The 25,782-nt window shown below is 41.8% G+C and overlaps 1 protein-coding gene across 2 annotated transcripts in view; it reads left to right on the plus strand.

Annotated features, from left to right (window-relative positions):
• Nucleotides 1-25,782, plus strand: part of CRHR2 (corticotropin releasing hormone receptor 2) — a 157,169-nt gene that overhangs the window by 115,089 nt on the left and 16,298 nt on the right. For both annotated transcript variants that reach the window (XM_086741511.1, XM_086741512.1), the window contains 5 exons: nt 2,177-2,237; nt 9,459-9,531; nt 20,413-20,498; nt 24,145-24,280; nt 25,538-25,579. In XM_086741511.1, coding sequence (XP_086597637.1) covers nt 2,177-2,237; nt 9,459-9,531; nt 20,413-20,498; nt 24,145-24,280; nt 25,538-25,579 — 398 coding nt within the window. The remainder of the gene's footprint in view (nt 1-2,176; nt 2,238-9,458; nt 9,532-20,412; nt 20,499-24,144; nt 24,281-25,537; nt 25,580-25,782) is intronic.

The raw sequence follows: 25,782 nt of genomic DNA on the forward strand, positions 1-25,782 counted from the left end.
AACAGATGGAAGGTAACATCTGGAACAGATGACTGAGAAGCTGTGAAATCTCTGACCCTGGAGATACGGAAAATTCAGTAAAGCAGAGGCAGGCTGGTGTTGGTGGTTCTGCTTTGAGCAGGAGATTGGAGTGGATACCTTCAGAGGCCCTTTCTAACCAACATATCCATGTTTTGAACTTGGCCAGGAGAGATTTGGCAAGACAAAGCCCTGTGCAGGCAGCTTGTTCTCTTGAATACAAAATCCAACGTTGAACAGAAGTAGTGAATTTGTCAGTTCTTTTCTGTAGAAAGAAGAAAGGTGGAAAGAAGTTGCAAATACTTTCTTTTCTGAAAGTAGAATGACATTTTTTTCAGAAATGCCTCTTCCTCTCAGAATTGAGCAGAAGTAATTGAATTGCAGTTTTGAAGGCAGAAACAGCTTTTAAAACAAAATATGTCATTCAATCCAAAATCAAACGGGAGGAAAGAGGAGCTGTACTAGAAAAAAAAATGTTTAGGTGGGGAATTCATGAAATCTTTTTTTTTTTCAGTTCTCTCACCAAACTGGAGTATCAGCTGCTCACACAGCTCTCTCAGATCCCCTGACTGGTTTGGTCCCTACCTCTCTCAGAGCCCTCTGGGTCTCTGATTACTGATGTAGGAGTGGTGTGAGCTGGATGTACCTTTCCTCTCATGCTTTTGGGTGCTTTCTGGCTCTGCTTTGCCTTCCCATATACAATGTTTTACTGTTCTTATTCTCAAATCCCTGTTCTTGGTGTCACAAGGAAAAGTAAAATGTTTTCTTCTAGGACAAAAGACATGGCCACAATTTATCTGTTCATGCCTAGAAAGAACATGGGGGGAAACAAGTGCACCAGACCCTGTGAGTCAACGGTAAACAAGATGGAAGACAGCACAAACACTCGTAAGGTCCAAGAGCCATCGGGGATGGTGGGGCAGGAGATCAGAGCTGAACTATACCTCTTGCTGAGGTTAAAAATGACCACTCAGCAGTTCAGACACATCCCTACTGTGTGGTGGTTCTCTTTCCACTCTGCTTCGTCTCTTTAAAGCCTCCATTTCCCACAGAAGATGCAACAAATGGGAAGTTAAAAGGTGGCGTCAGATACTGACCATGCTGACTCCTACATGAGGTTATAAGTCATGTCGCTTCCAGTGGGAAAGAAGCAGATAACTAGTGAGGGTCTCCAAATCTGGGCCTCTGTCCATGCATTCACCTTAGAGTGGCAGTGATTTCAGAGGTACATGAACCTGGAGCTTGGAATGAGGGATGGAGCTGGGGGGAAATAGAGTGGGGAAACTGTCCTCCTCCAATTTTGACATCAGTCCAGTCTTTGCCTGGGGAACACCTGGGTGAAAAAGTTCCTGATTTCCTCAGGAAGTCTGTGCCAAAAGGCCAGCTCCACTTACCATTCCTCACTTCCTGTTTCCTCCTTCAAACCAGCTGGACTCTGAAGGCCTAACACAAAGCGAGCACAAGAGCAAGGCTCTGGATGTGAGACTGGTATAACAATGGAATTGGAAAGCAGAGGATGTGGCACTGCTGGGACATTAAGTGTACAAATAAACCTCATCTTCTGCACTGAGGTTGCACACCCAAGGAGCACTACTGTAGCACCTTCTGGGTGCAACTGAGAAAGCAAGCCCTGTAAACCAAGTGATGAGTAAAGCAAGCCCTGTAAACCAACCACTGCTGAGTGGTCATCTTTCACCTCAGCAAGAGGTATAGTTCAGCTCTGATCTCCTGCCTCACCACCCCCAATGGCTCTTGGACCCTGCAAGTGTTTGTGTTGGCCTTGTATGGCCTTGATAAGAACCCATACGTACACACAGAGCACATTGCACATGGTAGAGTAGATTGATGTCTATAAAATTAGCCAAAATTGTTCTGATCACTTACATAGAAATATACATATAAATGTGTGTTTGTTAATAATTTTATTAACTTTTCTTAGTGCTACTAGAGTTTTCTCCTGTTAAGATTATCTTTTTTATTTGTACATAAAGAGATCTTAGCCATTGGGATGTCTCAAGGATGCCAAGATAGGACCACTTGTATTTAGAGTCTTCCAGTTCATTAACCAAGACTCTCCTCTCAGAAATCCTCATATGGAAATGAGTATCATCCATACATACATGGGTTGCGATTAATTTCTGATTTTTCTCTCCTGCAGGTATTCCTTGCCCAATCATCATTGCCTGGGCCATTGGCAAGCTGTATTATGAAAATGAACAGTAAGTGATGTTAACATTTGTGTTTATGTGGTTCTCTAAATGATTTAAGAAATGCCTACAAGCTGAACTGGTAATTTAGAAATGAGGCTCATTGATAGGAAAGGTCAAATCACCTCCATCCAAATCTAGACCATCTCAAATTTCAGAGCACTACTTGAGTCAGCTCCTGAAAATACCTTTCCCAAATATCCGTGTCCAAGCCCTGAAGCTCTCATTTGATAGCTTTATACATGATTTACAGTCAGTGTAATCTCCTTCAGTGGGAGTTTTGCTTGAGGAAGACCTTGGTAAAAACTACAGTTGAGTGCCCAAGGATTTAGCCTTCTGGGTGTGTAGAATTCAGTTGACAGTCTGCCAAGAATAATCTTATGGCTGGAATTTTTGCATTTCTGTTTCTGGCTTTTCCAATTGGAAGCAGTTAGTGCATGAAATTGAAGAATATGGGAGACAAAGAGGCATCTATGTTTTGGGAATTTTTACCCCGAACATCAGTACTGGTCAGATATAGTTGAGCTTCTACTTTTCAGCTGGTGTTTGGATCAATCTCTATTATTTATTACAGCTCCCTTCCCTAACCTTAAAAAAAATTATTTTCTCTATGAATTTGTTTTTCATATGCCCACACTGTTTGTCTGTCTATAGCACACCTGATTAAATGTGTCTACCTTGTAGGTGTCTGCATCTGCTCTAATCTGTGGTCTCTTACAATCAGCGGTGATCAGTCAAAACAGTAAATGCAGTGTGGGGTGCATTTCATCTCGCCTGGAAGGAGATGTCCAAAGTAGTTTGGATGATTAGACTTACATGCACTGTTTCTCCTGTCTGTAAGGGAGATGGAGCTGAGCTTTGGGCATCCATGCTATAGGGATGGGAAAAATTCTGTTAGGCTCTGCTAAGTTCCTCTTCTCTGTTCCCTGCAAACTTCTGAACCCTTGACCAATCTCTCTTCTGTAGCTTTAATGGTGACTTTGAAGTTGATAATCTAATTCCCAGGAGTGACACATATTGCCAATCGGACAGACACCCCTTCACTGCGGGAAAACTTTACTGTGATTCCATCCCTGCCTACAGTAATCATCCAGGAGAATTCATACTGTAGTGTCAAAATGGCCAGAAAAGATTCAGTTGGACCCTGTTCCTTGGGTGTCCAAGTCAATTAGGCCTGGGACGTAACCTCGGATCACCAGATTTCCCTAATTTGTGTGCTCACAGACCTTCTTGTTTTTAGATGCGTAAAGGATCACAACATTCTTCATGGTCAGGTTCCTTGTAGTGTTTACCTTGCACAAGCCAGGGCAGCATGGCAACTGTCTCACTGTGCTGAAGGAGGACTTTCAGCACTCACACTGGAGCTGCAGGTACTAGTCAGCTTAACACAAAACAAAATAACTAAAACTTTTGTCTTGAAACCTGGAGAGGCAAAACACCACATGCTTTAATAATGGCGATGCACATTAAACATTCCTGTTGTGAGTTCAACACCAAGGTTTGAACACCTAATTTTGGAAGACTGCTCATCACTGCCAAAAGAAATAATGGGAAGTAGGACCCACAACATTTGTGATCATACTGCACACAAGGTGGATAGATGGAGAAACCACTACATCATCTGTACCAGTGCCTTCTTTCACCACCACTGTGTATTTACAAAGAGAACGTGAGAGGATCTCACCTTGATGTATCATAGATATGAAGAGAGACATGATATGTTTGTATAGATATATATGCTACCTTTCACCAGTGAAGGTGTAACTGGCCCAGATCCTGCACAACTAAAGAAAGGGGGATACAAAATACAGTCAACAGGGCAAGAAAGACAAATTGATCCTATTCGGTATGCAGAATATCCAAGCAATTCATGTTGAGTTTCTAGGCTCAAGCTCTCTGCCTTGGGTGGATTATCAAATGGAGCTTGTGCTTTTAAATACATGTCATGGACAAACCCATACACTCTAACTCATCTACATCATTTTCTTCACATGCTTACTGATAAGGGAGGCACGAGGTTCCTCTTGGTCCATCCAGATGATTAAACTGATGTCTTGGGGTGTTTTCACCTTCCTATCTTTAGTGCTGGCGTTTGCCTTGGAGTGACACTTTTACATATGTCCTCACTGTGCATCATAGCTACTCCAAATGTGTTGGGCATTGAGAAAGTGCAGAATTTGGCTTCTGCCCACCATACTGTGAGGTGTAATGGCCCGGAGCCTCCGTGTTGTGCTCGCTTATTGTCAGCCATGGGGTCAAGATTCGTGTCCTTTATTCTGCTTGAGAAATCAAGACTGGATGCTTCAGTAGTGCCATTCCTTTGATCTAGCACATGCAGGCAGGCAGAGCTCTTGTAAATGAAGAGCTGACAAGGGCATTAAGTTGTAAGACAAAGGCTACCAAATGAAATCTGCATTTTGCATTTGTAGTAATGTCATATGCAGGGAAGAGTCAGTAAAGCAAATGAACTGAAGCAAAACAAGACATGAATAACTTGCTGAGGGCCTGTCAGTTGTCATAAGTATTCATAGAATCATAGAATAACAGAATCTTTAAGGTTGGAAAAGACCTCCAAGATCATCACATCCAACCATCAGCCTAACACCACCATTGCCTACTAAACCGTGTCCTGGAGTGCCACATCTACATGTTCTTTGAACACCTCTAGGGATGGTGACTCCACCACTTCTGTTGGCAGCCTGTTCTACCCTTTCAGTAAAGAAATTTTTCCTAATATCCAATCTAAACCTCCCCTGCCGCAGCTTGAGGCCATTTCCTCTTGTGCTATTGCATGTTACTTGGGAGAAGAGACCGACACCAGCCTCCCTACACCCTCCTTTCAGGTGGTTGTAGAGAGCAATGTGTTCTCCCCTCAGCCTCCTTTTCTCCAGACTAAACAATCCCAGTTCCCTCAGCTGCTCCTCGTAAGATTTGTTCTCCAGATCCTTCACCAGCTTCGTTGCCCTTCTCTGGACACTGTCCAGTGACTCAACATCCTTCTTGTACTAAAAGGTGGTAAAGCAAAAAACCCCTGCTCACTGGCTCCTGACCTGAGGAAAGGAGCAGATTCTGCCGAACAAACTGAAGCACGTGTGGGAATGCACCTCTGGTACATGTGTGTGAGAAGTGCACAGGTGTGTATTTCACTTACTTATGGTCTGTTCACCTCTCCAGTCCATCAGCTGATGGGATAGTTTAGACTAAACTTTGTGGCATTTACGTAATTCTTTCTCTGTTCTGAAATGATGTAGAAATTGTGCCCGTAATTTGAATTCTGTAAGTGTGTGTAAATATAGACAGATGAGATAAAACTAATCCCTGGCTTTGAGAAATAATTGCTGTCAGGATACTGGAGCATCTGTCATGCAAGGAGAGGCTGAGAGTGTTGGGAGTGTTTAGCCTGGAGAGGAAAAGGCTCAGGGGGATCTTATCAATGCTTATAAATATCTTATAGGTTGGTATGAAGAAGGTAGAGCCAAACACTTCTCAGTGGTGCCCAGTGACAAGAAGCAGTGGCACAAACTGAAGCACATGAAATTCCATCCGAACATCAGGAAATACCTTTTCACCATGCAGGTGGTAGAACATTGGAAGAAGTTGCCCAGGGAGGATGTGGAGGCTTTATCCTTGGAGCTACTCAAAAGCCAGCTGGGCACAGCTCTGAGCAACCTGCTTCAGCTGAGTCAGCATTGAGCAGGGTGGGTGGAGTAGATAATTTCCAGAGGTCCCTGCCCACTTCAGCTTTTCTGTGAAAACAGGCTACTCTCCCTAGTCAGCCTAGCTGTTATGCTCCATTTACCTTGACCACTGGGGAAGTCGTGTTATTCCACCACGAGGTCAGACCTAGCAGACTGGACGCGTGCAGAAAAGACGTACTCTCCTGCAGCTTCCAAGACTCTTTGGATATGCCAGCGGACAGCCCAAAACTCAGGACAAAAGGGGAAACTCCTCTTTTTCATCTGAATATGCATTTCAACTGTAGCTTAAGTTGTTTAGAGGTTGGACTGGGGTTCAAGTTATGTAGCTCATAATAGTGTGAAAGCTCAAAATAGCACACAGGAAGAATGTTAAGAAAATGCTTTGACCAACTTCTTAATTTTTCTCATTTTTGTACTTACTAGAGACTGTGTTCTGCATAGTGAGGCAAATATAATTGATACTGTGGCAAATATTCAGTCTGGGGTTTAACAGTTCTTTAGCAAAATCTGACAACTCTGAAAAAAAGTAGTGTTAAGTCTCAATAGAAACCCCATACAAATGCTTAAGAATTACTGTAGTAACTTCATTGATGGACAGTTGGTAAGGGGAAGAACATTAGTAAGATCTAATTAACAATAATGATAAAACCAGTGGTGGTTTTTGTTGTATAAAGAACTATCAGAGAACCGTGAAGAATATTAATTAGTGCTATTCAATAGATGTGTGTTTATATCTGAGTTTAATCAGATCTGTCATCCTAAATTGTGCTCTTCAACCTTCATGGAGTCTTTGTTTATTCTTTAAGGGATTTAAAAAAAAAAGGGAAAAAAAATAAAATGGCTTTTATTTCTCACAGATGGAAATTAAAATTCTGGTGCACTAAGTAATTTTCAGTGGTTTAGGTTTCTCTTTTTGGTTTTAAGGAACTGTGCAGTGCCAATTTTATTGCAGATATAATGGCTTATGTTGGATTTAAAGTAAGAGTTAAGATGACAAGCAGAAAATTTGCAATATCTCAGCTAAGGTCCCTGTGTGAACAGTTAGACTGTAAATATGAAATATAGCTAATCAAATGCAGACATAGGTAATGTCACTGGAAAATGTCTGTCCTCTCACCCTTACTCACCTGATTTAATGTCTATATTAGAAATGTTTAGATTACTGTTTTATAGTATAATGAGATGAACACCGTCCTAGAAAAGCTGTATTTTTTCCTCCACTAACCACAAAAGGAACCGGGAGCATCAAGCTCCCCGGAGATGCCTGTGTTGTAGAAGTCTACCTTTGGCCACAACCTTGTTTTCTCAGATTTTGTGACAGTGTGTACATATACACGATGCTTCACTCAGTGCAACCTTGGTCTAATGCTGCGCTTATAAGAGAGCATTTTGCTCTTCAGTATGGTCTTACAGTTAAGCAATATTTAAATTCCAAAGAGCAATGAGCGGCCTTTGGCCTGGAACCTCATTTGTGCTCTGCTAGCTCTGTTCCAAATTCTCTGCTGACTTTTTCTAGCCCGCTACGTTCTGCCACATGCCTCAGTCTGCTTCTTATTAGTCCTTCTGCTGGCTTCCTCTGTGAGAACAGCCAGCTTCCCAGAAACTCCTCTTCAAATAGCTCTTGGTTCTCTGAGTTTTAGGCAATATATAATAGTTCTCTCAAAATGTTCTTCAACAAACTCTGTCAAATATAAGTCTTGCAAGTTCTGGGGAGTTGTTATTTTCTGCCTTGGCCTACCTTGTAATCCATTTTTCTTCATATCTCAGTAACAAAAAAAAATGTTTGATTCATTTAAGGCTGCCCTGGAAACTCTGTTTGAATGATAACTTGGCTGGAGGAAGTAACTTATTTCAAGTCTTGGTCTCATCACCAAAATTTGGAAGATTGGTTGCAAAATTATCAGTTTACATTAATTTGCAGTGAGTATGTCTAAGAATAACAGATACATTTCATATTTATAAAATATTCAAAGCTCTCTCATTCATTTGGAACTTAAAAGATGTAGAAATTGAATCAAGAAAAGGCAAACAATTGTGTGATACTGAATTGTGTTTCTGGATACCTGCTGCATATCTCAACATTTCCGTACAGTCCGTTCCATAAGGGTGTTTTGCAATGGGCAAACAACTCTTGCTGTTTTAGCAAGCAACACATTTTGGAGAAATGTTATTCAAAAGAATCCTGTCTGAACAGTAGCTTTCCTTATCTTGCTTTGTTTGCCTTGAACGCGTGAGGTCATGTCTTACAGACTGCAGCCTCTTTGAGGCAAGAAGTATTATTATGTGGTATCCACAAAGGGAAAGAAAACTCTCGGACCCCCGAACTCCAAAATCTACTTCCTAAGGGATCTGGAGCTCCAATGACCTAAGCCTTAAGGCGTTATGATAGCAAAGTTCTGTCTGCTTGGTGGAACCAGGATCCAGACCATGTGACTGTATCTGTAATATTAAATTAGCTGGGCCTGGAATCGTTCCTGGGGCTTGAGTCCAGATGGCATGGAGTATTTCATACCCGTATTATTAAACCCTCTTGGCCTTCAAGTCAGGGTAGCTGCAGTTTGTAGACTGTTGTGAATGTCCTCTGGCTCATGCTAGCTCCTGATTTGTTCCCCAGGAATAATTTCAGAGTTGGTTATTGTTTGGCCTGGGCCAAAACTGCACTAAGGAAAATGTAGTGGTGTGAATGATTGAGTCCAGACCTGAGCCTTGTTTCTGATTAATTTACTGGCATAAATGTAATTGATTTATTACTCTCAGTTAAGAGAATGAAGTGAGCATTGGTACAGGTTACTGTGAAATCACAGGCTTAGTCTGTTGTGTAACACCACTGGGAGAAAAATGCTTGTCATTAGTGAAAGTGAAAGTCAGGCCAGCACTCAGTCACACATGACACATCCAGGCTTTCTGCTACTTTCACTTCAATTTACCTATGGTTTCACTTAACCTGAGCTGATTTCCCTTTGGTGATGTTGGGTCAGGTATTTGCTAGCTTCAAATGATGCCTCTGCACTGCATGCTGGATTTGGTGGTCACTAGCTTGGTTCCAAAGCCAGTGAATTAATTCCTTACTCATCTAGTATCTTCTTTAGACAGCATTTCCATGCAACTTGAGACATATTTACTGTCAGCCCTTACTTTATGGAATTTAAGTGTCTCTGGGCACTGGCAACAGATAACAGATTTTTTTTTTTCCTTACATGGAATTTTTCTTTCATCCGTGTTTCAGACCCAGCAGGACACATCTTCCACACCCTCCTCATAGCAGAGTCTCACATTTCTTGGAAATACTTACATGGGCAATAGCCAAAAACATAGTGGGAACATGAACAGTCTAATGGGAGGGGAAAATGGGGCTCCGATCTGTGACCAAACAAAAGGCGGCTTTGTAGCAGAAAACTCAATCACTTGCTGGTTATGTATATGATAAATCAACTCAGGGAATAAAGGAACATCTTTCTATGGTGTCCTTGATATTACAATTGAAAAGAAGTGCCTTCCCCTTTATAAATTTTTTTTCTTGGTTTGTTTCTTACAGATGCTGGTTTGGAAAAGAGCCAGGGAAATACATTGACTACATATATCAAGGGCCAGTGATTCTTGTTCTTCTGGTAAGCATGTGTGTGGGTGGGAGGACACTGCCATCTCCCATTGAGGGATCATTTAATAGGCATCTGTGATGCTCGCATCTACTTTTATGTAAAATAAGACACAAACAAGGTCAAACGTCTTCAGCTGTTCTGTGAAGTTGCCACAGTAGCTAATACTGCAAGTCAGAATTGCAGTGATCTGGTTTTGGCTGTTTCCTTGACCTTAGGCAGTTCTTTCCTCCTCCCTCTGTAATGCTATTTGCCTTCCTTTGTACAATGTTTTGAGATGTGGGAAGGAAAAATCTTCAAAAACTGGAGGTCCATTACAATATCTGCTCATCCACTTGAGGTTTTTGAGAGCTAGGGCAATTCCGTCATGCACGCTGATTAGAAAAATGCAGTAATCATAATCAGAAATTGCATCTCCTTGTACAGTCGTCTACATCTTCTTCATCCCCATCATTGCTATGTATTTGTTTGTTAGCTTTCCTGTTGTTAAGTTTCCTTTTCAGTGCTGCCTACAGTTAGCAGGCTGTTTATCTTTTACCCAACACTCTGTCCCCTGTGCTAATAACCAGTAGGCAGAGGAAGAAGGAAGCTCATTCATAAACCATTTTGAACCTTCAACTAAAATGTGGTGATGCTTTCCCAGAAAATACTGGATGTGGGTGGGAAAAATCAATGCTATTAGACAATGCTTAAAAACCCGATTCTACTCTTCCAATCCTTTGCGGTAAAAGCCACTTAGGAAGAAGGCAGATGTCCTAACAGAATTCACAGGAGTCAGTGGGGTCCTTTCTCTTAGGAGACCAAGACTCGGTCTGTCTGTCCCTTATGCCACTCCAGCATCCATGGAGAAGATGCAAATACTCCAGAAAAGGTACCCACTGCCAGCTTTTTCAAGATACACAAGCCTTGTGCTCTCACCTTGTCATTGCTGTGCATTTCATGTGATTCAGCCTGAAAAAAGAGGCTTCTCTGTTGCCTAGGAAGCCAGCTACTGATTGGGTGGTTCCTAACCTGAAATCAGGAGAGTTAATTTCTGTGTTAATTGCTAAGATACAGTAAACATATGAGATCAGCATGTCAGCAAACAGATGATATTGTGAGTAGCTGAAAAGAGAAGAAAAGGTAGGAGGAGTCTGATTTTATGTAAAAATTATTTTATTTATGTTCTAAGGAGAGAAATATAGTCAGAGTAGCAAGTTTGCCATAGTCAAAGCATTTAGTTTTCCTAGAAGTCCGTGACTCTGTGAATCTACCATCACCCCTTTAGTCAACAAGATCTGTAAAACCCTTGGATAGCATCTCTGGGAGATACCATAGGTGTGTTAGAGTCATGAAAATAGCTTTGTTCTCCCCAGAACAGCACTGTGTTTAAAGACCCCAAAGAGGCATAGAAAATGGAGGTGAAGTTGGAGGCTGCCTCTTTATATACAGGTCATTTTACCTGCCTCTAATTTAGAGGAGTCTTGAGACCTCTCTAAAGAGAACAAATAACCAGACTGCCCCAAACTGACATTAGATATCGAACCTTTCTACCTTGGCCTGCACTTGAGCTCAAATTAAAACACTAATGAGATAACAGCAGTAATTGCACTGTGGGGTGGAAAGCAGCTGATACAATTTTGAGAAGTAACATAAGGGCAAGCCCTTCCTCCCCTCTCCTTATGGCTGCTGCCATCAGAAAGCACTGCTGGGTGAGGAGAAGAGCTCTCTGGAAGTATAGTCTAAAAGGCAAATAGGAAAACTACTGTTAACAGTACAGTCCTGATTGCAAAAATGTCCCCCTCCTCCCTTTTTTTTTAAAAAAAACCAAACTGGCAGTTGAGTCTTGTGTTTGTAATTGAAATACACAAGTCCACAACGTGTTAAAGCAACTTGACAGGCTTGTTTTTTGACGGTTACGCAAATAAAATCAAATCGTATATAATGACTCAAGCATCACTTATTGTCATTGGAGTTACTGACCCTTTCAAGGGTGCTGGGAGAAGTGCTGGAGTTTGACGTCTGCCATGTACTCAGGGCTACGCAGTCAAGCATCTGATAGCACTAGAAAAATATGCTCTGTTAGGTATTTTCTCTTCAAATCAGTGGGTTTTTTAAATTTCTGGTTTCTTTCCTCAGAGTGGCATAAGCAAGTTTTAATCATACAGCCCTCTCTGAAGGTAAGGAAGTGGCAGAGGTTTGGAAATACATGCCAGGGAACTGAATTTCAGCCTGATTTTATTAAGAAAAATAGATTTTTTGTATGCAATTTTAAATGTAATCCCTGTCAAAGAACTGGTGAACCATGAAAACACAGCAAGATCGGGGAAAGAGCCTCAGAAAATAGACACTAGAGGCAGTTAAGTGAGCTGCTTTTTTTCTCAGTAACTATTCTTGTGAACTGACCCCAGATATGAACTCCTCTGCAATATTTCTCAGAGCTAAAATTGTATTACATTTTCAGTTTTTCAAACACCTGGAGGAAATATTTAGATTTTTTTTCAGACCTTAGATTCAGCTTTAAGAGATTTTTTTTTTCCCTTGTGCTTGAGAACTGAACAGTTTTCTAACCCCTGCTTTTTTGGTCTCGTTGAAAATAATTCACCGCAATCAATTAGCTGCTGGCATAAGTGGGTATACCAGCTGATAGGAAGACCTGGATCTTGCTTCTGTCTCTGCCTTCATCAGCTGTTTACTTTTGAACAAGTTAGATTGCTCTTCTAGGTCTCAGTTTCCTCAGCGATAAAGCAAGCTTAATGATACTTGTCTTTGTTTATAAAATGCTTTGAGATTCTTGGATGACAAGTATTGTAGAAGAGTTAAGTGTCCTTAAGAAGATGGGCTCATCCTTATTGCTGCGTGGAATTTTGCTCAGGAGGCAGCTGACACGTGTACTTAAGTGGTCTCTATGATCTGCTAATCAGTAATAATGTAGCATTTCTGTGATAGTGAGATCAAAGCTTGCCCTCACTCAAGGTGTGACCACACAAATGGATTTTTATAGCAGCATCCTGCTCTCTGTTTTATTTTCTTTTTCTTTCTTAGTAATTCCAGACATTTTTTTCTTTCCTTTCTTGGGTACCACCAGAAACTGAGATGACGTTTTCAGGGAGCTCGCTGGTGTAATTCCAACATTTCTTTTGTGAATGAAAATACCCAGAGCTTGTAACTCTTCATGTAAAGTTAAGATTGCTTTGCGTCCCCATCGTGTTACCTTTCTATCATGTGATTCCATGTGCCGTGCTATTGCGTGGTCACTTAGTGTTCTGAGTCCCTGTACAGCTCTTTGCAATCAGCCTTTATTTTTGCTATCCTGAGTAGCTTGGTGTCACTGAAAATCTGTCAGCCTGCTCTTCATTCTGTTTTATACATCACTAAGGTCTGTGTAAAACAGCACAGACCAGTAGTCTCTCTCCATTGAGGAAACAGATTATATTTATGCTCCTACCCTTTCTTTCTTCTATTTCAATGCATAATGCTCTTCCCTCTAAATCTCTTAACAGCCAGATTTCTATGGGAGTCTCTGCAGAAACAAATTTGAATTCCTTTCAGAAACCTGAGTAGACTCCCCATTAGATCTGCCTTGTCCCCATGCGGACTCTTTCAGAGAACTTCACAAACCGTGTAATTCTTCCCCTTTACACCTTTTTTTTTTTTTTTTCTACAAATGCTCTTCTTTAAGTGCTTGCAAAGAATTTGTGTGGCTGCAGCTCAGCTTCAGGTTGTGGGATATAGCAATATATATAGCAATCACTGGCTGATGTGCTGGAAGACCACGTCATGGAGAAAGTTTCAGTAAATATTTGCGTTTGTTATAGTTTTTCAAAACAAAGACTGTGAAAGATACGGTGTTTTTCATAAGATGTCACAGAGGAGAGTGGAGACACTCAAGCTTGTTAGTATTACTGGCAAAAAGGAAATTGTCATAAGTGACCATTAATACATTTAAGCTAACTTAACAAGACTTATAGCATTCGTAGAAGTAGACTTCAGTAGTTGTCTTCTAATAGAAGTAAAGAAATACTAACAACTTATTTAACGTTGCCAACTTCTGCAAACGATATTTCAATACAACTGTTTACAATAGCTCTAAGGCTTGACTCAATCATTCTCCCCATCCTATGTCCTCGTTTTTCAGTGTAATGATACTGTATAGTGTTCATACTTTTTTTTTTTTTCTTGGAATGTGCTGTTCTCTGCTTATGTATGATAGTCCTAACACCACATAGGCATTTACACTTCTGAAGAGCAGAGCTGTCTTTCTGCCATCCTGTTACATACATCTTTTTCCAATATGTCTTTAAAAGTATTGCAGGTAGGGGAAATAGGTTTATTAAGCAACTTAGCCACTGTTTGTGCAATCCATTCCTTTTTGATATCGTCCAATAGATAAAATTAGTAGTGCATCTTAATCTTGATCTTCACTTCCTTTTGCTTGACTGTAATGCTCCACTCAAAATGCTGCTAAAATTCCTCTCTTTTAATCATCTCAAGAAGTCATAAAGGTTTGTTCACTTGCCATTTTATATACATTTTATATGTATGTTATCTATATGTATTTCATTTTTGTTTTTTTTTTCTTCTGAAAAGCATTCTCTAGTTCTGTGCAAGCATCTTTGTTGGTATAGTTATTTCCCTGAATACTTTCTTAGTTTCTGTTGACTCTTTTCACACTTCACACTTATGCTTCTATGCCTGCATTGTTCTGTTCAGAGACTGAGATTTTTTATTATTATTATGGATATATCTTCTTCATTTTCCCTTCTCCTTCCTATCTGACTGGCTTATGTTTTTCTCAACCACTGGATTCCTAGTTCTTCCACTGCTACCGAGGTTGTAGCTCATGACCTGCAAACTCTTGACTTCCCTGAGTGTTTCTTCCAAGACATTTATCGTAATTTTCACTGTTTTGCAAGCATGCTGTCATAGCTACACATAGGAAAAAGATAATACGGTAATTTTATTACCGTCCATCCAGGATTTATCTCCAGTTCTGCCATCATTGCTGTTACTGTCTTCCTGTTTACATGTTGTAGCTGTGGAGTCAATAGTGTCAAGTAAGGTGTCCAATACCACGTACACTCCTACAATGTCTTCTTCTTTCTATAGTTTTCTGTTTGTGAGATGTTCCACAGCCAATAAGAAACTCATGTGACCAGCAGCAGTTGCCCAGAAAACTTTCTCAAAAATTCATTGTATCGAGTCTTACTCAGAATACTTTCCAGACAGGAAATCACATTTTATCAGTGAGTTGCTGGGTGGTTCCTCTTTGGAGGAAGATGCTCTCTTGAGTCTTCTCTTGTGGTTCTCACTGTCAACACATGGCAACTTGAACCTGCCCAGCCTGGGGAACTGCCAGCTGGACTCTTCACAGCAGCACACCAATGTTTTAGGCTGTCATGTCACCCTGGTCATCTTTGATGTACTGGTGTGATGATTTGTGTTGAGGGGCTATCACTCTGTCCAGGCAAGAACCGTATGTGCCATTGTTATTTTTGCAAGGGTGTGTGTTTACTGGTGTTGCAACATTCGGTATGTTCCTGGCTTGTCAGGGGAAATAGTTGGAGGTAAGCCTCGCTGAGTCACATGAGACCAGAGACCCCGTGGTAGTAGACTTGACCTGGGAGTGACCTGCAGTGTGTTTCTTCAACAAAGCTTTTTGGATACAAGATATTTCAGGAGAGACAGAAGGACCAGCACAGTAGGAAGAGGAACACAGATGGGATTATAAGATTGGAAAGGACGCTGTGGACCTGCTCATGCATGATGCAGGGCTCCAGTGAGGAAACAATGTGATCCCAACTAGGACTGCAGTTGTTTTGAACTTGGATTTAGGTGACAGTGCGAGCAAAGGCAAGGGTCTGTGTGCTGATGTGTAACACAGAGAGTAGGTAAGGAAGGTGTCTGTTCCTTTACCACTCTCTCCCTTCTCCACCAAAGCACAACTCCATCCCGTGCAATCTTCAGGATGTGTATAGTCCTGCTCTGCCTGCTGGAAGAGTTGGTCTTTCACTGCTTCCCTAGGGATTCTGTTCCCCAGTGTCCCTGATCAGGACCTGCCACCACATTATGCCTCACTCTTCTTAATCACGTCTCATTATTCCTAATCAGATAGCATTTTCCAGCACTTTGCTGTTTGCCCAAAGAAGTCATTGTGGTGCCTGTGACCTTTGAAAGGGAAACTTTTATGGTAAAAGTCCGTATCTGAGAACCATGTCAGTGCAGTATGACAGAACAATTAAAACGAGGCATTAACAAACTGCCAGACTATTCATTCGAGGTCAGGATGACAGTATATAGTGCTCCAGCTAAAATCACTGCTCCGGTGCCAATCTGGGTTACTTAATTCTGGGGTGGATTTTACCACATTGAGTAAAAATGCAAATTCTAGTAGAATAATATTTACCGTTTCCTGGGAGTGAAGAGGAGCAAACATTTCAGGAAGCACAAAATACAAGGTTTCTGTGAAGCACAAAACAGGAAGCCCAGCAGAAACGAGCAAAATTAATCCTAGTTGCCCATTAAACTTTTAAAAGAAAAGAAGAGCTTAATGACTTCGCATTTAAACTCCTGAGCTTAAGGAAAACTGCGAAGAAGCTTTCACAATCAGAGCTCCCTCTTTTGTGCTTCTTGGAATATTTTGACTGTTTCATCTCACTAAGGGAGATAAGTTTCCTCTCAAATGGAGTTTGGTCTTTATGACAGAAAATTTTTATCACTGAAATCTTTTGCTGAAAATTTTCTTTTGGTTCAAAAGAGCTCCTGGCTTTGTATGTTCAGATTATAATTTATCAGGGCCAAAACAGGTGGTCCAAATGCTTTTTGGATCCCTGTCTTATAACTCCATTTTGAGGCTCTCAATTTTCATCTCACTTTAGAAATGCAAACACTAAACTGCCAAAGCCCTGGCAAGATATGAAAACTACTTGTTTCCCATCTGTAGCTGGAGAGGGTCTTATTCCAGAAATAAGGGTATTCTTAGCCTATCATCAATAAAAGTAAAAGAATAAGAAATAACCTCGTTTATTCTGTCTTGAGGACCTTACCTTTGGATTAATTTTATCTATTTTATCTATTGATAAATCCATAGTTCTGTTTTCCATTATGAAGCAGAAAATAGGTATAAACAGAAATGAATAAAAATATCATGTGAGATTAAAGATAAATAAAAAGGAAGATAGATATCTACCTGAGAGCTGTCTACAGGACTCCTCAGTTTGTATCTCACACACTAAGTGTTTAACGTTCGTGATTCCCAGTGCTGCCAGTCTCCCAGTGTCTATTCAGGTGCTTATTGCACCATTTGTTATAAACCATGTTGCAGTAACCGCAAGGAATGATATGATGGATGCCAAGATATTGTGATCATTGAAATACACCACATTGCACGGGGAAAAAAAAAAGGAACGTGTTGTGGGACCATCTTTAAATTGTCAACTTTGCTACAGCATCCATAAATAGTTGGAAGTCAATGACAGAATTGTTCCATCCATAGACTGCAAAATGCCAGGAGCCCTGGGACTCCAGAAATGTATGTGAGATAAATATCTTCTCGCAAGCTTGGGTTGTGACCTCAGCAGTGCTGAGAAAACAATTCTGTACTTCTGACAGTGTACAGATGCCTTAGTCAAGCTAAAGCATCCTCTCCAGCGTTTGAAAGATTGCACAGCAAAGGAGAACTTTGGGAGAAAGACAGAAGGAAAACAATATAACAGTAAGATATTTGCAAGACCATCCATCTTGTTGAGAAATACATGACTACAAACATAATGGAAGAGGCAAGATGACAGTCACTCTGAAATGCAGACTTGAGATTGCTGAGCGTGTCCTCAGGGTGATTTTAGCGTCTGTCCTGAGACCCACAGGCTGAATGCTGCCCGTGTGACTAAGGGCATGCAGCATATTCAACGGAAGAACTAGGAAGAGGACTCGAGGTGTGTGGCTGATGTCCCCGTTCTGGCCTCAGTGTTCCTCTCTCCTAGAAAATGTTATGGAAATAATGTCGCTAGCAGGCTTTCCTCTGACACCTTGTCCACTTGTTAAAAGTCAGCACCAACGCATGTGCCTTCCTGTTGCTGCTGTAGACAGATGCGGTCTCTTCCCAGCCCTGTGTCACATGTACCAGTGCCACCCTAAGACTTTACCTGTGCAAAAGTGCCTCAAATGTTACTGTCGTCTGTGCTCGGGCAGCAGAGTTGTCTCCCTCAACATGGCCTTCACTGGGATGCTTTTGGTGGCACCCAGCTCACCATGAGCTTCAGCTGAGGCAGTCAGTATTAACGCTGCCAACCAGATGAGCAAGCCAGCTGTCACTGGGGATCAGTACAAATATACATGAAAATCTGGGTGAGAAGTATTGATACATGCTTGCTTTATGTCATTTTTTTTTTTTTTCTTTCCCTTGGATGAGCGAACTTAAGGGAAAGAGTGGGAGAATGAAAACCTGATCTATATGGAACAAGAGTATTTCTAGTGAAGTAACTCCCAAACTTTTCAGCTAGCAATTCTCCTTCTGGACTGATGAATCACACTTCTGCAATTTAATTTCAGAGAAGATCAAAATCCCTAATTTTTCTGATACAACCTGTGGCAATTTGAATTTCCAGTTCCTTGCTGTCACATCAAAGAAGGACTCATGAAATTTGAAATGCTTTCTCCAGTCCAGTTCATCATGTTAATCCCATGTGATTAGTCTTACTTATATTTGGAACTTGCCCTTGCCTAAGAGTCTATAATTCCATCTGGCACCTTCCATTACAATTGCAAAAGTGGCAAGTTTTGGATTGGTGCCTTTGTTACATCCTTGATAAAAATAACCCAAACCAGGCTCTGGGCTCATGAAGAACCTCAAGATTTGGTGGCAGGATTTCAGAGGCAGATTTCTTTCTGTGGGTGAAGGACACCCCCATCCACCTCCCCCTCAGCAGAAACTGCTTGAACGTTTCTCTTTCTGTTGTTAAGGAATGGTGCGGTCACCAGTGTGATGAGTTTAAGATTCACATCAAGCCAGTGATATGAAGCTGATTTTGTCTCTGATAAAGTGAGAACCATAGAATCATAGAATCAGAGAATGTTTAGAGTTGGAAGGGATCTTCAAAGGTCATCTAGTCCAGCTCCTCTGCAAGAAGCAGGGACATCTCCAACCAGATCAGGTTGCTCAGAGCCCCGTCCAACCTGGCCTTGAATGTTTCCAGGGATGGGGCATCCACCACCTCTCAGGGCAACCTGGGACAGTGTTCTACAACCCTCAGTGTGAAAAAATTTTTCCTAATATCTAATCTAAATCTACCTACCTCTACCTTGAAACCATTACCCCTACCGGTTGACTTCAAGATCTTAAATATGACAAAGACAATTCTACAGAGAACAAATATACAAACAGCGCTGTTTTATTTCTTTCTTATACTCCCTAAGGCCCTGCTCTGCTAAGAAAATAATTTTAAAAAATGTCACGTTAACTCCCAGAACAGCATTTTTGTATCTCATGTAGTTAGTGTTTAATGCCCGTGATTTCCAATGCTCTAGTCTCCCAGTGTCTATTCAGGTGCTTATTGCACCATTTCTTATAAACCATGTTGCAGTAACCGCAGGGAATGGTATGATGGATGCTAAGATATTGTGATTATTGAAATACACCACATTGCACAGGGGGAAAAAAAAAGGAGCATATTTTGAGAACACCTTTAAATTGTCAACTCTGCTACAGCATCCATAAATAGTTGGAAGTCAATGACAGAATTGTTCCATCCATAGACTGCAAAATGCCAGAAGCCCTGGGACTCCAGAAATGTATGTGAGATAAATATCTTTTCGCAAGCTTGGGTTGTGACCTCAGCAGTGCTGAGAAAACAATTCTGTACTTCAGATGGTGCACCTAGTCGACAATTTGGAGACAGATCCTACTTTATGTGTTGAAAGCAACCCAAAACTTGCTCCTAGGTGCCAAATCCTTCTGCTGATCACAGTCTGCAAATCAGAATCTTCTTTTCTGTTTTTTCTTCTTTCATATTTACACTGAGAAGAAACTTATGTAAGAAACTTGCTAGCAGATGCTACAACAGTAATTAGAGCAAATCTCAGTTCTCAGTGGTGAGATTGTAACAGAGGTAATAATTACCAGGCTCAGGAGATTAAAAAAGGAAGTGGTAAATCCATCATTTCACCTTTAAAGGCAGTGCCAAAAAAAAAAAAAGGGCATTTTTCAGGTATGATTCATCTGCTCTGTTTTAAATGTCTCTTGTAGAGCGCAACGTGTAGCCTCCACCAAATACAAAGGGAGTCTGGCATGACAGGCTTACATTCAGATCTCTGCAATGCAGCCTTGCACTTTGGGCCTGGGGAGCCCTACCGAACCGTTACAGCCTGCTGTGGGGTGGGAGGGTGGCATCAACACCTGCCAAATCACCGCAGCACGGTGCCAACAGATACTCAACGCAGGGAGCCTTGTATGAGCTGAGCCAGAGCCAGATGCAAACAGCGAAACAAATCATAGAATCATGGAATCACGGAGTGGTTTGGGTTGGAAGGGACTTTTAAAGCCCATCCAGTCCAACCCCCCTGCAAGGTGCAGGGACATCTCCAACCAGATCAGGTTGCTCAGAGCCTCGTCCAACCCTTAGTTCCCTGTGGTACCCAGGAAAGGAGTAAAAGGGGGTAAAAATAAGTTTCTTGCTGAGCCCATTAATTTTGCACTCCATTTTCATTGCTGTTTTGAAAACATTAATAGCTGTTGGATATTTGCTGAATAATCTGATATTTCTAGTAAACTTTTGAGTCTGTTACAATCAATGGTAAAACCAAAAGGCTGTTTTCAACCAGATTGGAACTGCAAAATGTCCCTTTTAAGGTATTTCACATCCTTTAAGCCACTGTTTGACTCACTGGTCTTATTTTTATCTCTTCCTTCTTTTCCAGATCAATTTTGTATTTCTGTTTAACATAGTTAGGATTTTAATGACAAAGCTGAGAGCTTCAACCACTTCAGAAACAATACAGTACAGGTAAGTCAGCTGGTGCTTCTTGCTGTTTGTGGTGTTAACAAAGGACTGAACTGCCTTGCCTGCCCTGTCCTTGTCCCATCTTTGTCTTTCCAGATGCCGCTGTTGGTCTCAGAGGGTGTCTTTCTCACCCCTTGAGCTCCTACAGTTACACAGTATTTATTTTCACATGCTGTCTGTAAAAGCCTGCCTGTATTTTTCCTCTCCACTCCATTTCAATGCCCAAACAACGCAAAGAGCGTAGGCTTACGGGCAGAGAGACTCGTGCACTGCCACAGCCACCAGCCTCCTTACCTCCTTCAGGCTTGCACGTGCTCCAACACACACATGAAATTTCATGTGAGGATAGGAATCTTATCCATCTCTATATGTATTCTATTATAGAAATATATCATAACTCCTTCCCCTGATGCCTAGACCATTCATTCAGCTAATCTAGAGCATCAGTGAAAAACTATTCGGTCCCTAGCAACTTTCTTCTCAGTCCCAGTCCCTAGCTTTGTAGATGCAGAACAGTACAATAACAAGACTTCTGACAAGTCATGTGCATATGCATATTAAGATCTTTGTTCATCTAACATTCTAGCAGAGCCAGAAGTAAAAGAAGAACAAAGCTTGGGCCAAAACATTCAGATCGTATCTGTAATCGGTGGCAATGTCATTACTGGTAATTACTGTGCACAAACAAGTATTTACAGTAGGGTTTAACTAGGGTGTAACCGCTCAGTGGGTTGCATCACGGAATGGATCCTTAACTAATCAACTTACTGAACTGAACTTAATTTTGTATAGGGTGGCTTCTCAGGTGGATCGGTTTCCAGAGCTGGCTGACTGTGCAACCTCACAAGCCCTAGTATGGCAGAAAGAAGACAGGATTGTTTTGCCCGGGGCAGGAGAAGGAAGGTGGCCTGGGCTGTTTGGGCAGCAGTGTGGGCGTACATCCACCTAAACAGTCCAAAAGCAAATTTGTAGAGATCAGGAGATGCTGGCTGCCCTTCCTCTCTTACCATTTGCAGTTTCTTGCAGGATGTTTGGAGCGTTTGTGATAGGATGAAGGGTAATGGTTTTAAAATAGAAGAAGATAGATTCAGATTAGACATCAGGAAATTTTTTTTTTACACTGAGGGTGGTGGAACACTGGCACAGGTTGCCCAGAGAGGTGGTTGATGCCCCACCCCTGGAAACATTCAAGGCCGGGTTGGATGGGGCCCTAAGCAACCTGATCTGGTTGGAGATGTCCCTGCTCCTTGCAGGGGGGTCAGACTGGATGATCTTTGAAGGTCCCTCCCAACCCTAACCATTCTGTGATTCTGTGATTTATGGACAGACAGGTCCTCACTTTGGGAAACAGCACAGCTTTTGTGGAGGAAGATTGGTCACAATCCTCTAAATAAATTCTAGATAAAATCTCAGTGTATCAAGCTGAGGCTTGAATCCTAACATCTTCAGATCAGTCAGTTCTTGGCTTTGGAGGCAGTTTTGCTGCAGTAATGGAGTTTTGTAGTTTTGCCCAGTTCCTTCCTTTCAACTCCTGCGTGGGGTTTGGGGACAAATGTGAAGTTAAATGCAGTGGTCTGATTTTCTTTTTCAGACTCTTCTCTGCACATTCCCTGATAAATAAAGCAATAAAATACCACTTTTTCATGCTCAAACCTCATGCTGTAAAATAAAAACCAGAATGAAAAAACACTGATTCAAATCTCAGCACGTTTTTCTCCCTGCCGCAGTTTGTAGGAAGTGCTGAAGGTATTAGATTCTGAGGTAACTAAAGTAACTGCCTTCATCCTTGAACAGATGACGGTGATCTTACCCTTGCTACGAGCTCTGTGAGGGAATCTTCTTTGTCACAGCTTAAATAGAAACCCTCGTAATTCCAGGAAAGCCTGGGGCAAGCCTTGCTGCTCTGAAGCTGAGTAGGCCAAACATTTGTTAAGCAGGTATTAAATGACGTGGCGGCTGCTTTGTCCTGACACTGGTGATGGTTTTGTGCTCCCCTGCCTGTCTTTATCTGCCTGTTGTGGCATTATACAGAGATTTATGCAGACTTTGCAAAATTGCAGTCGTAGAATCATAGAATGGTTTGGGTTGGAAGGGACCTTCAAAGGCCATCCAGCCCAACCCCCCTGCAAGGAGCAGGGACATCTCCAACCAGATCAGGTTGCTCAGAGCCCCGTCCAACCTGGCCTGGAATGTTTCCAGGGATGGGGCATCCACCACCTCTCTGGGCAACCTGTTCCAGTGTTCTACAACCCTCAGTGTAAAAAATGTTTTGCTGATGTCCAGTCTGAATCTACCTCCCTCTCTTTTGAAACCGTTACCCCTAGTCCTGTCCCAACAGACCCTACTGAAGAGTCTCTCCCAGTCTTCTGTGTTTGTACGGTATCTAGCACAATGAGGTGCTGTTCTGCAGCTGACATCCCAAGACAAAATTATAGCACCGATAATAAAGATTAGCCCCTAATAATTTTGTTAATAATCACTCATGCTTCATTGTGCACCATCTGCTTGTTTATTATTTGTAATTCAGCCATCAGCAATTGTTTCGGGTGTGCAGATGTTGCAGAGAGAGAGAAAGAGAGAGCATTTCCTCTCCAGATGGAATCAAAATATGGGCACAGGGCAGATCTCATGGGCACACCAGCTAAATTATATACTTATTACATCACTGTGAGGTGTAAGAAATCACTCGCTGGGGCTGCAGAGAATCTCAAGGCCTCAGCCTAATGCAACCCTCATTGATAGGTCAGAAACTGCCTGGAGGAGGAAGAAAAAGGGAGGGACATGAAAAAGGTTCCCATCTGTCCCCTGGAGTTCAGGCTGTGGGGAAAACCAGCAGGATTCAAAGGCAAATGCTTTCCCAGAAGGTGTTTCTCCAAGTGGTCAAGCACTGGTCGGAAAGTGTTAACTGGCAAATTCACCTGTGGCTTCACAACCCAAAGTGGAGGCTGTCACTCTTTCCTTGCTCCCTTGCTAAATTCTGTCCAGTCTTTTAAGCATGGGATCAGGCTCCCTCCCAGGCCCTAAGAAACTTGTGTTCTTCATTGCCTGAGGACCCTAGAAGCCTCCATCTTGGGTTACCCAATAAGTTGGTCATGAACCTTGCGACTGTCCTGTGCAGGTAGGCTGAGAATTGTCTAAAACTTGGATGTCCTCCTGGGGAAAAAAAACCCTCAAATTACTTGGTCATTGTGCAAAAAAAAAACAGTCTCCACTGCTATCCACAACAAATGTGCTAGCAGTGTGCCTCAAGAGGTGGAGGCACCCACAGGGGGTGCTTATATTCCCCATCTCCAGTCACCTGTGTTAGACACTGGACAGAAGTTGACATGTGAGTTGCTATCTTAAAATGCTTCTTTCTTCTGGTGACTGTGCATATTGGACAGCCCTAAGCAGACATGTTAGACCATCCTTCTGTTTTCTGCTCCGCTACTCCCTGTTTGACATGTGCAGGTGCTGAACTGTCTTAAGGTGGCACCTACGTTCCCTCTCCAGCTAATCCAGGTACTTCACTTCCCTCTGAATGGCTCTGAGACTTGTCCCCTCTCTCCACTCCAGGAGTGATTTGTTGGATTGGGTCATTCTACAGCAGTTCAGAAGACACAGATGTTCTTTGTTGTGTTCACTTGTGTTTTCTGTTTCCTCCCCACAGGAAGGCAGTCAAGGCAACGTTAGTTCTTCTGCCTCTGCTAGGCATCACCTATATGCTCTTCTTCGTCAACCCTGGTGAAGATGACATTTCCCAGATCGTCTTCATCTATTTCAATTCCTTCCTGCAGTCTTTTCAGGTAGGAGAACAATTTTACAGCTGGTATCAGCTACTACAGAAAGGATCTTCAGTGCTTTTCAGCCATGAAATTTATGGCAATGAAGTCCATGATAGAAATAACAGTTGAGAAGAGCTCAGCATTGTTCATGCTTATGTAATAGATATTTAAGCATGTCATCTGGAGTGGAGATCTTCTCTCAGATGTGTACCTGTGTACCTTAACATCAGCATTATGTTCAATCTGTAGCCACAGCTCTTCACCTGGGCTCCAGCTAAAGTCAATGGAGAGAGATGATACTTAATCCTAAACTGCCTGAGAGATGAATCACCCTCCCAAGGTGATTCTTCCCATACCGTATGTCCTCCTTCCCTTGAATTTAACAGAAGTTTTGCCAGGATGTAAAAGGCAGTAGAACATGAGTAGTTGCCCCATCTTTCTGGATTTGGCACAAAACCAAAAGTAACTGAAGACCTTTAATGGTGTTTAGCCACACATTTCTGCTTAGGTGTGTCCTACAGCTTTACCTGTGCTTAAAGACCTTCTTGAACTAGGGTGGAACTGAGTTTGACATTAATGTTTTACCTCTGATATCTGCAGGAGCAAAGCGTTCTGATACCCAAGATATTCCATACAAATACACAGCACACGTGCTCTCAAGCCAAATCTAGGGTTATGGATTACAAAAGTTTTGAGCTTTGTATTACTATTTTTACTGGTTGCATATTTAGCTTTGAAACACAGTGCATCCCACCAGGAATTGAAACCGAATATCCAAAATGAAAAATTATCTTTTTAATCTATGCAGAAAGGAACTTTAGCTTTTACCAGTGAACCAATCCACATTTTAATTCCCTAAAATTAATTGTATTTTTATCCGCTAATGCTCAAAAAATGCTACACTGCCTATTTTATTGTTAGTTTTATGAAGACATATGTAAGAAAGAAAGCACAGGGACTCTCTCCTTTATGGTGACAATAATTATGGTCCATCACTGAAAGCAAAATGGGTAGGATTCCGCTCGCAGCTTAGAGATGAAAGCGCCATCACATCGTCGTCCGAGCTTCTGCTGACTCAGTTCCAGGTCTCATACCTGTGAGCTGCGAGAAGCTTAGTATATTCTCATGAAGGTGTAGGGTAAAGATTTCACCTGTCTGGACGTGGATGATCTCAAAAAGGTTGTGGTCTTGCTCAGGATGATCCCGGGATAAAGTTCCATCTCCAATTCTGCACGGTAAAAACTTCCCTAATAACTGTCTGCTTTCTATTCTTTCCAGGGTTTCTTTGTGTCAGTATTTTACTGCTTCTTGAACGGTGAGGTAAGTAGTGTCTTCTGCTGTCAGTGGAATTCTTGGGAGGTGGAACCTACTTGAATGCCTGATTATAGAGACATGAGATGTTTTTATGTAGTCCCATCAATCTGTTACTTTTGCAGAAGTTTCTGTTAATGTGCATCTGAGTTTCCCAGCCCTTTTTCAGGTGTCCTTTGTTTATAAAGCTTTATCCTGTTAAGGTTGTTATC

Source organism: Chlamydotis macqueenii, chromosome 2 (genome assembly GCF_036417535.1).
Source record: "Chlamydotis macqueenii isolate bChlMac1 chromosome 2, bChlMac1.mat, whole genome shotgun sequence".
Lineage (NCBI taxonomy): Eukaryota > Metazoa > Chordata > Aves > Otidiformes > Otididae > Chlamydotis > Chlamydotis macqueenii.